Genomic DNA, 13,409 nt, shown 5'->3' on the forward strand with positions numbered 1-13,409 from the left:
CATGGACAGGTTTCATTTTCACAGTGTGCCAGAGAGTGTTTGTTGCAGCTAGGTTTGAGATCTGTGGTGTTGTAAAATGTAGACTCAGACTTTGTGGTTTCCTCCATAGCTCAGTTTCTTTGGTGAGTTTGAGACTTCCGTGACAGTCTTGATGGAAACAAAAGTTAAATTAGAAACATTGTTTAAATTATATATTAAATACCTTTATGATCACTGTGGGAGAAGTCTGTGTTGTGGGGATGTACTCCCTGGTGATACTCCTTTCATTGTATGTTTCTGATCAGTTTTGCCTCTTTCATAATTAGAATTTATAGATAAGGGATCTTGCACATCAGAAAGAAAGAACATGCATTTATACAGCCTGTGTTCATAACCTCAAGACATTCCAAAGCACTTTGCACAAATGACATACTTTTGAAAGGTAGTCTCTGTTACAACATCAGAAGTTTGGCAAAAGATTTGCTCTCACCAAATTCTCATCAGCAAATTCAAGGTAATGACTTGTTGATGTTCCTTGAGGGATAAATAATGGCCAGGATTTCTGTTTGAGAGTGCCACAGAATAAGTACAACTGAGTGCAGGCAAGTCTTATTTAATGAACAAGAGCTCGTGCAACAATCAGTAAAGATCAGGGTGTTAGCCTAGACAGCTCTCGTGTAAGATTTGAACCTGCAGTCTTCAGACTCTTGGGTATACTAATGATAAACAATCAGAAAGATGTGCCATATGTGTTGATATACTTTGCATCAGCTACATTTTGCAGTAGTTTACCTTGATGCAATGGTTAGGTTACAAGACCTAGATGTACAACCCAGAGGCCTGAGCTCAATCCCATAACAGCAGCTGTGGAATTTAAATTCAGTTAATAATTCAGAATTTGGTTTGGAGAAAAGTGCCAACTAGTATTATTAATGGTGACCATGAAAATCTACCTGATTGTGGTCAAAACCCACCTGGTTCACTGCTATCCTGCTGCCATCCTTCCCTGGTCTGGCCTACATGTGATTCCAGACCCACCCCATGCGGTTGACTTCTAAACACTTTCTGAAGTGGCCAAGCAAGCTGCTCAGTTGTACCGGTCTTGCTCCACTTCAACAGAAAATGGATAAAATGCACAGTTCACCCGGCATCAACCTAGGCACCAAATTGAAACACGCAAATTCCCTCCTAGCCTAGTGACTGACCAACCATCACCAAAGAGGACAAGGGGAGCAGGCACATGGGAACACAACAATCTGCAGGTTCCCTTCCAGCTCGCACACAGTTCTGGCTTGGAAATACATAGCTGGTCCTTCATCATCACCAGGTCTAAAGCCTGGAACTCTCTGCCTCACGGCACTGTGGCAACACTTCCACCAGGATGGCAGCAATTCAAGAAGGTGATTCACATGTTGCCCTTGATGGTGGTGCCCAGATCTTGAAAATAAATATATATTAAATAAACTTATTTCCTCTTCAATTGGCAGAGGGTTGTTGATCTCCATTCCCAGCCTCATTTACTTTTTTTTTCTACTTCCTTTTGCTTGAATAGGAGCCATTGTACCAGGAACCCCATGGCAACACCTGGGGCTAGGTAACCTCTCGTGTGTGAGCAAAGACAAGCGGGTTATTACCTGCTGGCTCAGGGAAACAGGAGGGGCACACAGCACTGAATCCTAATCCTTTGAAACCATGAGCAATTTAATTGTCCACTTTTAATTCCAGTCTTCTGGAGTTATGCCAATTTATTTTGGATATCGTGAAAAATCTCTTATTGCTGAAATCAAAACACTTGTATATATTTAGCATCAATGCAGGTACCACTGTCTGCAGAACAGTTTGAATCATTTGGGTTTTTTGACTGGGCCTCAAATTTTATGCCAAGCTAGTCCAAACATTAGTGGCACAAGAATTCCCAGGGCATACCTAAACTGTTCAAAATAGTACCTGGTCTGCCAGATTCTATCTGCTCTGGTGAGGGATGTCAGAAGCAAGGGACAGGATTATAAAGCCAGATCTCTGCCATTCGAGAGTGAAATTGGGAAGCACTTGTATCAGACACAGGACAGTTGGGTATTTGGAATTCTGCAAAAGGCTACAGATGGGGCAGGAATGGGAAGGGACACTCTTGAAGTTCAAGACTTGAGGTGGATAGTTGTTAGGTAAAGATATTGGGGAGGGTGGAGGGAAGGAATAAATGGCGGTGTAAATAAGCACAATCTAATTGAATGGTAACAGATTTGAGAAGCTGAATGAGCTGTGCTTGCTATACTGAGCACAGCATTGAGAGCCTCCTGCTGTACACGCATTAAGGAAGTTGGCCACCCCCCCCCCCCCCCCAGTGATTCATTGTTTCTCGGTTAAGCCACAGCTGAATGGGGTTGCCTTCCTCAATTTGTTGCAGCTTTTACGGCTGACAGCCCTTCTCGGAGCTGGGAGATCAGTGATATTGGGCAGTCGATCATCTCGGCCTGTCACAGCAGTTACTTTAAGTCATCAGTGTATTTAGATTTTATTTCATTTCCAGGAAGTTGTGTTTTGAATCCTTTGAATGGTTAGGAACCATGGCAGTCCGCTTCGCCCATCCCCAGTACCACCACCAGTAAAATATAAACTAGCTTTGGGCACCGTTGCAGATTGCAAATCCTTAACTGCGGTTCTGTGCAGAACAGCTAACTCAGCACAGATCAAAAGTCAAACCCGAGACCATCTGCTCTGAATAAGTCAGTGCCACACCAGATGGTAAACCTAACCAAAGTGTCACCTGGGATGCTTCAGTTGCTGGGTTGGACAAGAGAGTACAAGGATATCAACTCTCCTGTGCAGTTTTCATCAGTCAAATTCTTTCCCCACCTCCCCCCACCCCCCCCATTTGAAGCCCAAGCTCATTCCCACCTCCCCCCCCCCCCCACCTAATCCATAGAATCATAGGAAAAAATGACATTGAAAATAAGGTTTAAGATTGAGAATACTTTGAATGCACTGCATCACAAGTAGACAGGGTGGTGAAGGTGGCATTTGGTACGCTGGCCTTCAGTCAGGACATTGATTATAGAAGTTGGGATGTTATGTTGTAGTTGTACGAGACATTGATGAGGCAGCACTTAGAGTATTGTGTTCAGCTTTGGACACCTGCTGGAGGAAAGACGCCCTTAAGTTGGCAAGAGATTTACGAGGATGATGCCAGGACGCGAGGACTGAGTTGGAGAGAGAAGTTGGGCAGGCTAGGACTTTACGTATACCTTGGAGTGTAGGACACTGAGAGCTGATCTTATAGAAATGTATAAAATCACGAGGGGCATAGATAGGGTGAATGCACACAATCTTTTTCCCAGTGTTGTGGAATGTAGAGGGCATAGGTTTAAGGTGAGAGGGGAAAGATTTAATAGGAACCTGAGGGGCATCTTTTTCACCCAGAGGGTGCTCCATACATGGAACGAGCTGCCAGAGGAAGTGGTTGAGGCAGGTGCAATAACATTTAAAAGACGTGGGCAGGTACATGGATAGGAAGGTTTAGAGGGATATGGGTCGAATGAGGCAAATGGGACGAGCTTAGATTGGCATCTTGGATGAGTCGGCAAAGGGCCTGTTTGAGTGCTGTATAACTCTATGACCCGATGGCACTGGTGGTGGTGAGTGTATGTGTGTTTGCACAATGAGTTACGTCCATTATGGCAAAACTTCTCTATTAGGATGGTGTTCATCTTTCTCTTTTGTGGGAGATACTGAAATGCTGAGGTAATCCTTGAATGTTGTAATTCATGTTTAAGTTTGTAACAGAAAGTCTTCCATTTGAAAAGTACACTTTATAACGTCAGGATGTTCCCAGACGCTGTAGAGCCACAAATTGATAATGTCCAGAATGTAGGTTTAAGTGGTCTTGGTTGGGCAGGACCTCTGTACCACCACCAAATCCTACAGTGCCACTCTCCACCCAGACACACATCCTCAAAGTCTGACTCCCATCCTGCTGGCTTATCTGTTTTATTGACTAGTCTTCCTATAAAAGTAACATGACCATTGATCTTATAACAAATGTGGAGTTTTAATAATATACAGCACTTCAACTTTACCTTCAAAATGTCACGGCAAGCTTACTGTTCATTGGCAGGTCCTACCCATTTGGAAATGTTGGAGGTTAGGGTTCTCAGAGGCAGCATCCAGTTGAATTCTCAAGTGGGCATTACGCCTACTGATATGTGCAAAGCAAGCCAAAGATGGGCACATCCATAGTCAAGGTAGATCATTTAATTTTCTTGCAAACTCCTTGGCACAGGCTCGCACAAAGAAACTTGTTAAAACTTTCAGCAGCAGAACATGGTGCAGTTGGAAAAGGAATTGAAAACTGGATGAATGACACTTGTATTTTAGGACATTAAAAATCTGAGAGAACCCACATTTAAAAATGTCTTTTCTATCTTTGAAACCCCAAAGCACTTCACAGCCAATAAACTTCTAGTGTCTCTTCTTGCAATAAGCACAGCGTTTCAATGTGTGCATGATTAGTTCCCACAAACAAGGAGTGAGCTGATAAAGTGTGTTTGATCTTGTTAAATGTTGGCCAGGAAAATCTATTCAGATTTTGTTATGGGATATTTTATATTCATTAGTGAAGACGTATGGGATCTTCTCATCTGGTAAAACAACACTGCTGACACCACTGCACTCCCTCAGAGTGTTAAACTGAATAAAAAGCTGAATTAAATTTGGCTTTAACTACACTGAAGTCAATCCAAGTGACTCAAATGTTCTCTCTCCTTGTTTGGCAGGTATTACAGAGGCACTCACGGGGTTATAGTGGTATATGATGTCACCAGTGCAGAATCATTTGTTAACGTCAAGCGGTGGTTACATGAAATAAACCAGAATTGTGATGATGTGTGTCGGATACTGGGTATGTATATAATTATTATTGCACTTTGGAATGAACAAGGGAAATTGTTCGATGATTCACTCGTTCACACCATGAGAGTGTGCCACTTGTCCACCTTTGTTGCTCCATTTCCCAAGAGGAGATGCAGCATTTTTCCAAACAGAGGAGCAGGGGTAGACCACTCAGGCCCTCAACCCTGCTCCATCATTTCGTAAAATTGTGGCTGATCTAATTGTCACACCAACTGTGCATTCCCATCTGCCCGTCCTAACCTTTTGCCCTAATGCTTATCCGAACTCTATCAAACTTGGTCTTAAGGATATTTAGAGACTCTATTTCCACCATCCTTTGAGGAAGAGACGTCCAGAGACTCGGGACCCTCAGAGAAATTTCTCTTCATCTCAGTCTTAAATGGGCAACCCCTTGTATTGAAACAGTAACCCCCCCCCCCACCCCCGTCCTCAAACCTCCCACCAAAGGAAACGTTGCCCCTGTTAAGATCCCTCAGGACGTTGTGTTTCAAATCATCCCCCCCTTGCTCTTCTGAATTTCAGTGATATAAACCCACCCAAATTTTGCTCAGAAGATGACCTGCCCATTCCAATCATTGCTGTAGCAAACCTTATCTGAACTGCTTCCAACCCATTAGCATTCTGGATGCCATCTGTATGGAGTTTGCTCAACCCTCACAAACCTCCCCCTCCACCACCCCCTCCCCCCCCCCCCCCCCCCCCCCCAAGTGCTCTAGTTTTCTCATACATAGCAAAGCTGTGCTGGTTGTGAGGTCTATTAGCCACTAGAGTACCCCCAGTGCTGGATGGCAGGAGAATCAGAGTTAATGGGGATGCAAGAGGGAGAAAAAAGGGATTAGTGCAGAGAGGTGTTTAATGATCGGCACAGATGTGGTGGTTGGACGGCCCGTCTCTGTGCTCTGTGACTCGATGACCTCCAGCACTGTATACAGATGAGGTTTCACACTGCCTTGTATACCTGAGGCTTAACCTCCCAGTTTTGTATTCAATTCCATTAGCTTTTCTAATTACTTTCTGTACCTGCATACTAGCCTTTCAGGAATCATGCACTAGGACCCCCCAGATCCCTCTGCACCTCAGCGTTCTGCAGTCTCTCGCCATTTAGATAATATGCTTCCTTTGTTACTTTTCCTGCCTAAATTTCCTACCATTTACCATTCATTAAAAGCTTAGGCAGAGGTCCACATGCTGTTAGTGTTGCCTTATGATGACTGTGTATCTGTCTATTTAGGGCCACAAATAAAGTTTAAATCTAGGCTTTTATTAATTTGCATATATTGCACTCTGCATATCTTGACAGGCAAGTTGATTGTCTGATTTCGGAATTATCTACCAATAAGTCAAAGGTGCCCAAAAAATACATTCAGCCCATTCAATCCTAATAACACAAACAACTGAGTATGTGAATCAAAGGGGCTTTGATCTTCAAGGGTTTGATTGGCAGGGTCTCTGAGTCTCCTGTTGTACAGTATGGGTTAAGTGTAGAAAACCTTCACTATTTTGTTACCTGTCAAATCTGAGGGGCATTTCTGCTCTAACTTTATGGTTTTGTTATATTATCAAAGTTAGCACAGTGAATTGACATTAGGTATCATGATCCATACATCAATGCAAACTCTTCAAGCACTCCCCTTCCCAGTGCCTTGAAATGTGCTTGCTCCAGCAGTTATTTCACTTTGTGTACTCTGAGTAATTTAGGCTTCAGATAAGATTGTCGTCTGCACTCACTTGTTGGCATTTGTGACTTTCATAGCTAGAGGGACTGCAGTGAGGGTGTTCAGAATCAGCTCATGCAGACTGACACTGAACAGAAGGTCTTTGTCTCATCTGCACCGGAGTCAAACCTGGGTCCAAAAGGTGAAGGGTCATTGTGTTAAATTGCTGATTCCTTAGTGATGGCCTTCTCAGCCTTTCCCTTTCATCTTTCACTTCTAATTTTGTAAACAACTGGAGCTTTGAATTTCCCTAATTTTCACTATTTTAAAGATATTACTTCCATTGGAAAATGTTCCCAGGTTATTGCTCTATTAAGGAAGTTTTGTAATATTTCTTTTCGGGAACTATTTGTGAATCTGCTCTTTCAGTATTCCCACTCATACCACGTATTTAAGGATAGCTTCCTCTCACCTTGCCTCTGGTTTGGTCGCCATTTCCTAAAACCAGTGATAAAAGCAGGAAATGGTAGACATAGGAATTGTTAGAAAGTATCTGTGAAGGGAAAAACAGATGGAATAAAAGGTTAGCACTTGAAATATAAATGGGGGAAAAAAAATTTTAAATGTGACAGGTTTTAAGTTGCACAGAAAAGGGGGAGGAAGAAAGAAACAGGAAGGTCTGCAATAAAGTGGAAGGCAGGAGAGATTAAATGATGGGGATGTGGTGCAAGGCAAAAGGAGAAGTAATAAGGGAAGTAAAGAAACAAATGATGGATCAAGACGAGATGTAAATCAGAATAATGGCATTGTCTGAAACTGTTGAGCTCAATTTTGAATCTGAAAGTCTGTAAAGTGTCTTGGCAAAAAATGAGGAAGGACGTACAAAGAGTTCCCTGGATGACCACCGGTATGGAGATAAAAGTATAATGGAAAGGGGGATCTTAATGATAAATACCAGACACACAGTAACTAACCAGGGTAATTACAGAAAGTAAATAGAAAATAAGAGTATGGGAAAAGCATAATGGCTAATGTTAAAAGGAAGTCCAAAAGTATTTAATAAACAGTTGACTAGTATAAAGGAAGAGTGAGCCAATTAAGGGCCAAGAAGAGGGTGGTCATGGTGGTGGGGGGGGAGGGGGGGTTCATATGGAGGCAGAGAGTGTGGCAGATCAAGTAATTGCAGTTAAATAGAAATCTTCAAAATTTTGACATATTATAGATTCATTGCTGTTTCTGCCCTTTGGCCCAACTCGTCCATGCTGACCAAGATGCTTATCAAAGCTAATCCTATTTGTCTGTGTATAGTCCATATCCCTCTAAACCTTTCCTATACACGTACCTGTCCAAATCTTTCTTAAATGTTGTAATTGTACCTGCCTCTACCACCACTTCTGGCAGCTTGTACCCACCACCCTCTACGTGGAAAAACTTGCCTCTCAGATCTCCTTTAAATCTTTTCCTTGTGACCTTAAACCTGTGCTCTCTAGTTTTGGACTCGTCTACCCTGGAAAGAAGACTGTGTCTACCTATCTTATCTATGCCCTCATAATTTTATAAACCTCTATAAGGTCACTCCTCAGCCTACTTTGCTCCAGGGAAAACAGATCCAGTCTATCCCGTCTGTCCTTGTAACTCAAGCCTTCCAATCCAGGCACCATTCCTGTGAATCTTTTCTGCATCCTCTGTAGCTTAATCACATACTTCCTATAGTGTGGCCACCAGAACAGTACATAATCCAAGTGTGGCTTAACAAACATTTTGTACAACTGTAACATGACATCCCAACTCCTGTACTCAATGCCACAGCCAGTGAAGACAAGCGCGCCAATATGCCTTCTTCACCACCCTGTGCTGCTACTTTGGAGAAATGAAGTACTTTTAGGTCTTTCTGTTTACCACTCCCTAGGGCCCTGCCATTCACTGTGTATGTCCTGACCTGGTTTAACTTCCCAAAATGCATCACTTTGTACTTGTCCAAGTTAAATTCCATCTGCCATTCCTTGGCCCACTTTCCCGGTTGATCAATATCCTGCTGTAACCTTAGACAACCTTCTTCACTGTCCACTGCATCACCAATTTTGATGTCATCTGCAAACTTATTATGCCACCTATGTTCCTATCCAAATCATTAATATAAATGACAAACAAAAGTGGACCCAGCGCCAATCCCTGGGACACACCACTGGTCACAGGCCTCCAATCTGAAAAACAATCTTCCACTGCCATCCTCTGCTTTCAAGCTAATTTTGTGTCCAACTGGCTAACTCACCCAGGTTCTAGCCTTCCAGATCAGCCTACCATGTAAGACCTTGTCAAAGGCCTTGCTAAGGTCCATGCAGACAACATCTACTGCCCTGCCCTTGTCAATCTTCCTGGTCACCTCCTCAAAAAAAAACTCAGATTCATGAGATATGAATTCCCTCACACAAAGCCATGCTGACTAACCCCTAATCAGTCCTTGCCTTTCCAAATACAAATAACTCCTGTCTGTCAGAATCCCCTCCAGTAACTTTCCCACCACTGATAAGGCTCACCGGCCTGTAGTTCCCTGGCTTGTCCTTGCAGCCCTTCTTCAATAAAGGTCCAACATCATTCATCCTCCCGTACCCCACCTATGGCCAACTCAAAAGTCTCTGCCAAGGCCTCAGCAATTTCTTCCCTTGCCTCCCACAGTGTACTTGGATAGACCTGGTATCTCATCCCCTTTTTAATCCTTTAGCACTAAGACAGTCCGGGTAAATATTAGGGAAGTTAAAATCACCTATTATTCCTACAGCTATCTGCAAAGTCCCTCTGTGTTTGTTCCTCCAATGCTGACTACTTGGGGGCCTATTTCTATGTTCTACCCATATAGCCTTGTTGAATGTTCTTTCCTGGAATATCCTCCAAGAAGTCTACTATATTCCACAAAGGCTGTAATGTACCTCAACAAATGCAAAGTCAAAGATGTAGGATTTAAAGAGTGTTATAATGGACAAAAGAGCTGGAGGTGTTTGAGGAGCCATGTCTGGGGTCTCACCAACTGAAGGTGCCGTGAGATAAGGTGGTGGAGTGATTAAAGTAGGATATGTAGAAGAGAACGGAATTTGATGTTAAAATCTTTTATATCATTTCATATATAGTATGTAGGGCTAAAGAAGATTGTGGAGATGGGCAACAAGGCCATAGAGGCATTTGTAAAGAAGACAAGAATTTGAAAAAGGAGAAGTTGCTTAAGTGAGAGACAATGCAAGCCATACTTAACCTCCATTCATGGGCAGATCCCTGTTCTGTGCACATTTAAACTCCCACCAACCACATTGGTGTTTCTCTATGTGCACTCTTCCCTCACCAGATACTGGTTTTAACCCCCCCCCCCCCCCCACCCTATTCATGAACAATTTCTTCTCCCCTCCTCACATAGATTCCTAACTCCATTCATTTCCTGTTCTGCCTATTCACTTGCCCACACCCCCTTCATGTATGAGTGCTGTTTCCCATTCCCTGACTTCTGTATCCTGTTCCCACCAGGCTTCAGATGGTGTCAAATGTTTCTTCAGGAACATTCAAGCCTTTGCTTCTATTTCAGTTGGCAACAAGAATGACGATCCTGCACGCAAAGTGGTAGAGACCAATGACGCACAGAAGTTTGCAGAACAGATGGGCATTCAACTTTTTGAAACCAGTGCAAAGGAGAACCTCAACGTCGAAGAGGTAAGTCTTACCCTTGACAGGGTTTGTTGAGTGATCTGAGCTTTCTGTGCTGCTATTTGTGCCTTCCAGGTGCTGCTCGCCTGGCTCTCACGGTCTACTTTTGTTTTCAGATGTTCAACTGCATCACAGAGCTCGTGCTGCGTGCCAAGAAAGAAAACTTAGCCAAACAGCAGCAACAGCAGCAGAATGATGTCATCAAACTGTCCAAAAACAGTAAAAAGAAGAGGAAGTGTTGCTAACGAGGAACAAAAACAAATGGACTTCTTTGCAATGAACAGTCCCTTTCACTTGGACTTGTATATCACAAATTCAGAAACGAACGTTCTTTTTCATCCCCCACCCCACCTCTCCCCCACAACTCTCCCCTCGCCCACACCCTCACCCCGAGCCCTGGGAGGATAATGTTTGAGAGCAGATGTGGGGTCTTGTTGGCTCGGTGCTGTTGCTCCTAGATTTCAGTTTCCGAATTATTATTTTTCCATTGAAAGTGACTGCATCAATGGAGCTCAGTGCCAAGATCGGAGCAGATCGTCTCATTCCATTTGATTTGTACGGACCTACAGAGAAAATAAATGAGTGACTTGTCTCGCTTAAGGGATTTAAAAACCCTGTACATAATGTACAGCTTTAACGCCACCCCTTTCCTCATCGCTTCGCCTAATACTGTCAGATGCCAAGAAATCATGAAGCACCTTCATTCTCTCGTCTATTTGATTTTTAATAAGTAAATATCTTCAGATCCAAGCTGCTGACTAATGTTGATGCACGGTGGCCACTAGCTGCGTCCAATTTTGCACCGTTTCTGCTGTTAGACTCGCACTGTTGTTATCTGATTCATCATTTGTGGTCGGGGAAGAGGTGGGGTAAACATGGAAAGGCAACTGTTATGAAGGGAGAAAGGGACATTGGCTTGCTAATTGGGCTAGGCAATTTTATGAATGGAATCGGAGACCTCATTTTGATTTGGAGTTTTTTTTTTAAATCATCAATTAACTACTCCATTATTTATATAAAAAAATGGGTCCAGAGATTTTGGCTAAGGAACTTATCATCTGTAGAATGATAATTAGCCTTCTACTTTGGGTGGGTGGGAGGGGTGGGAGCAGGGAAATAACGAGAAAAAAGTAACAAAATAAAGTGTGAAATAAGGTAAGGTGAATGAACGTCGTTTTTAATATCTGTCAGTTGTGTGTGTTAGCTTCATGTGTGTTTATGCCTCACCCTTCAGCGTGGAAGGCAAGTGCTTGATTTGTGATGGTGTCTTCTTCTAAGCAGCACACGGTGTATGCCCTACAGCAAAGTAAATGCAACAGTGCATCTTGTACTTGGGGGTGGGGGGAGGAGGAGAGAGAGGAGGAGGTCATCATTGCATTTTAAAATGGAAGGTTAAAATGGGAGGGGAGATCAGAACCATGCCGTGTGTGAGGGGGTGAGGGCAGTTGGGGTCTCCACTGCTGAGTGTGAGAGCCCTTGCTTGAAATGAGTTTGTGTGATCCCAATCCAGTTGGGACACCTCAATTTATTGCTGGTTTGACAACTTCACCTGAGAGGCTGCAAGGTGGCTGAAGCCTGTCGTGTGGGGAGTGTGGTATGCAATGCTAAGGTTGGAACACAACTGTATGTGCCCCATGTTATGATTTGAGAGTGCTAATGAAGAAATATGTTTTACATCTGATCATTCTATACTTAATGTTGACATTGGGTGCCTGAAACAGAAGTGTCCTTTTCCCAAACATTAACATCCTGCACCTTGATAATTCAACAACCCCTGCTCCACCTATTACACACCAGCCAGTCATTGCCTCATTGTGTGTAGAGATCTCTCCAATGCTGGTGGGATGATAACTGTCTGTAGTCTGAATGCAATCAGAGTAAGTGGAATCCGTAGCACAAAACTGCTCAAAATTAAGAACTAATTGCCACTAAATTAAAGAGTCTAATGCTTATGGAGATGTAGGGTATGGAAGGGTTACCTGGTGCAAGAATGAAACACTCTTAATGTGGGATAATGCCACATTGGTCACTGCACAGGAAGTTGCACACTGGAGTAAACCTGTGATTTACCTGACCAGGCAAATGCTTGATTAGGAATAGTGGATGAATTTTTTTTATATAATGGTATGTAGGATAAAAAGTAACCTTAATAACCTTTTGTTTTGGGGTTACTATTTACTGACAGTTTTAAAGAAAGTATATCCTTTATTTGTGTACAAGCCGGTCATTACATCAGAGGTGGTCTGTTTTACATGGTGTTATATTGTGGAGTCCCATCTGTTCAAAGGTGTATCTTGACATATCTGAAATCTTGTGGCATTTGGTTGTGCAACTGTTCATGATAACGATTATGTATTAAAACACAGAAATTATTGTAAAATGTGGTGCAGGTTACAGTATGTGTTTGTCATGTGTCCCTGTGTATGCCACCTGCATGCAATACATATGTGCCTCTGTATGTGCATTTCCAGCATGTGCATCTTCCATGTGCATTTTGCTTTCTGCATTCATTGTGCCCATGTACATGTGTTGACAAAATTTCTACGGAAGTGCCTGACCTGCCCTATTCCCTATGTTGTTTGGATGCATGTAAACGTGACTTGGAAGCTGTTCATCTTGGTTATGTGTGTGTTGTACTGAAATATGTACACATGTATTTAATTCTATATATTGTATCCTTCCAGTTGGAGTATTGTGGTTAATTCTGGGCATTTTGCACTTCAGGTCATATTGCAAAAGAGACCTACATGAGTTGTACCCAGGATGGAACATTTAATTATGTGGAGAAACTGGGAAAGTTCTCCTTGGGGTAGAAAAGGTTAACTGGAGGTATAATTGGAGGCATTCAAATTCATTGTGGGATTTGATAAAGTAACTAAGGTGAAGTTGTTTCAGCAGCAGAAGTACACTAGAAGTGCACAATTGGCAAAAGAATCAGAGGTGCCCTGAAAGAAGGTGAGAGTGAGCCAATAATGTCCAAAAAGAATTGGACAGACTTTTCCTGGACCATGAGGAAAGAGCAGGGAAGTGGAACTAATTAGATACCTCTTCTATAGAGCTGGGAAAAAATAGTTCTATAAATATGACTTTCTGACAATGGAAGTTTTGTGAGAGGGTAAAAGGCACAGAAGATCAAATAAGTAGGAGAAGGCCAACTGGCCCTTTATGGGCCAAATAGCC

At 42.8% G+C, this 13,409-nt stretch overlaps 1 protein-coding gene across 2 annotated transcripts in view; it reads left to right on the forward strand.

Annotated features, from left to right (window-relative positions):
* rab35b (RAB35, member RAS oncogene family b) overlaps positions 1–10,979 on the forward strand; it is a 58,153-nt gene extending 47,174 nt beyond the window's left edge. The window contains exons 4-6 of one of the 2 annotated variants that reach the window (XM_052032283.1): positions 4,749–4,873; positions 10,111–10,235; positions 10,346–10,979. In XM_052032283.1, the coding sequence (XP_051888243.1) occupies positions 4,749–4,873; positions 10,111–10,235; positions 10,346–10,474 (379 nt within the window). In that variant the 3' untranslated portion in view covers positions 10,475–10,979. The remainder of the gene's footprint in view (positions 1–4,748; positions 4,874–10,110; positions 10,236–10,345) is intronic. The other variant, XM_052032284.1, reaches the window with a different exon arrangement.
* Positions 10,980–13,409: the final 2,430 nt, after the last annotated feature.

This window comes from Pristis pectinata, chromosome 17 (genome assembly GCF_009764475.1).
Source record: "Pristis pectinata isolate sPriPec2 chromosome 17, sPriPec2.1.pri, whole genome shotgun sequence".
Taxonomy (NCBI): domain Eukaryota; kingdom Metazoa; phylum Chordata; class Chondrichthyes; order Rhinopristiformes; family Pristidae; genus Pristis; species Pristis pectinata.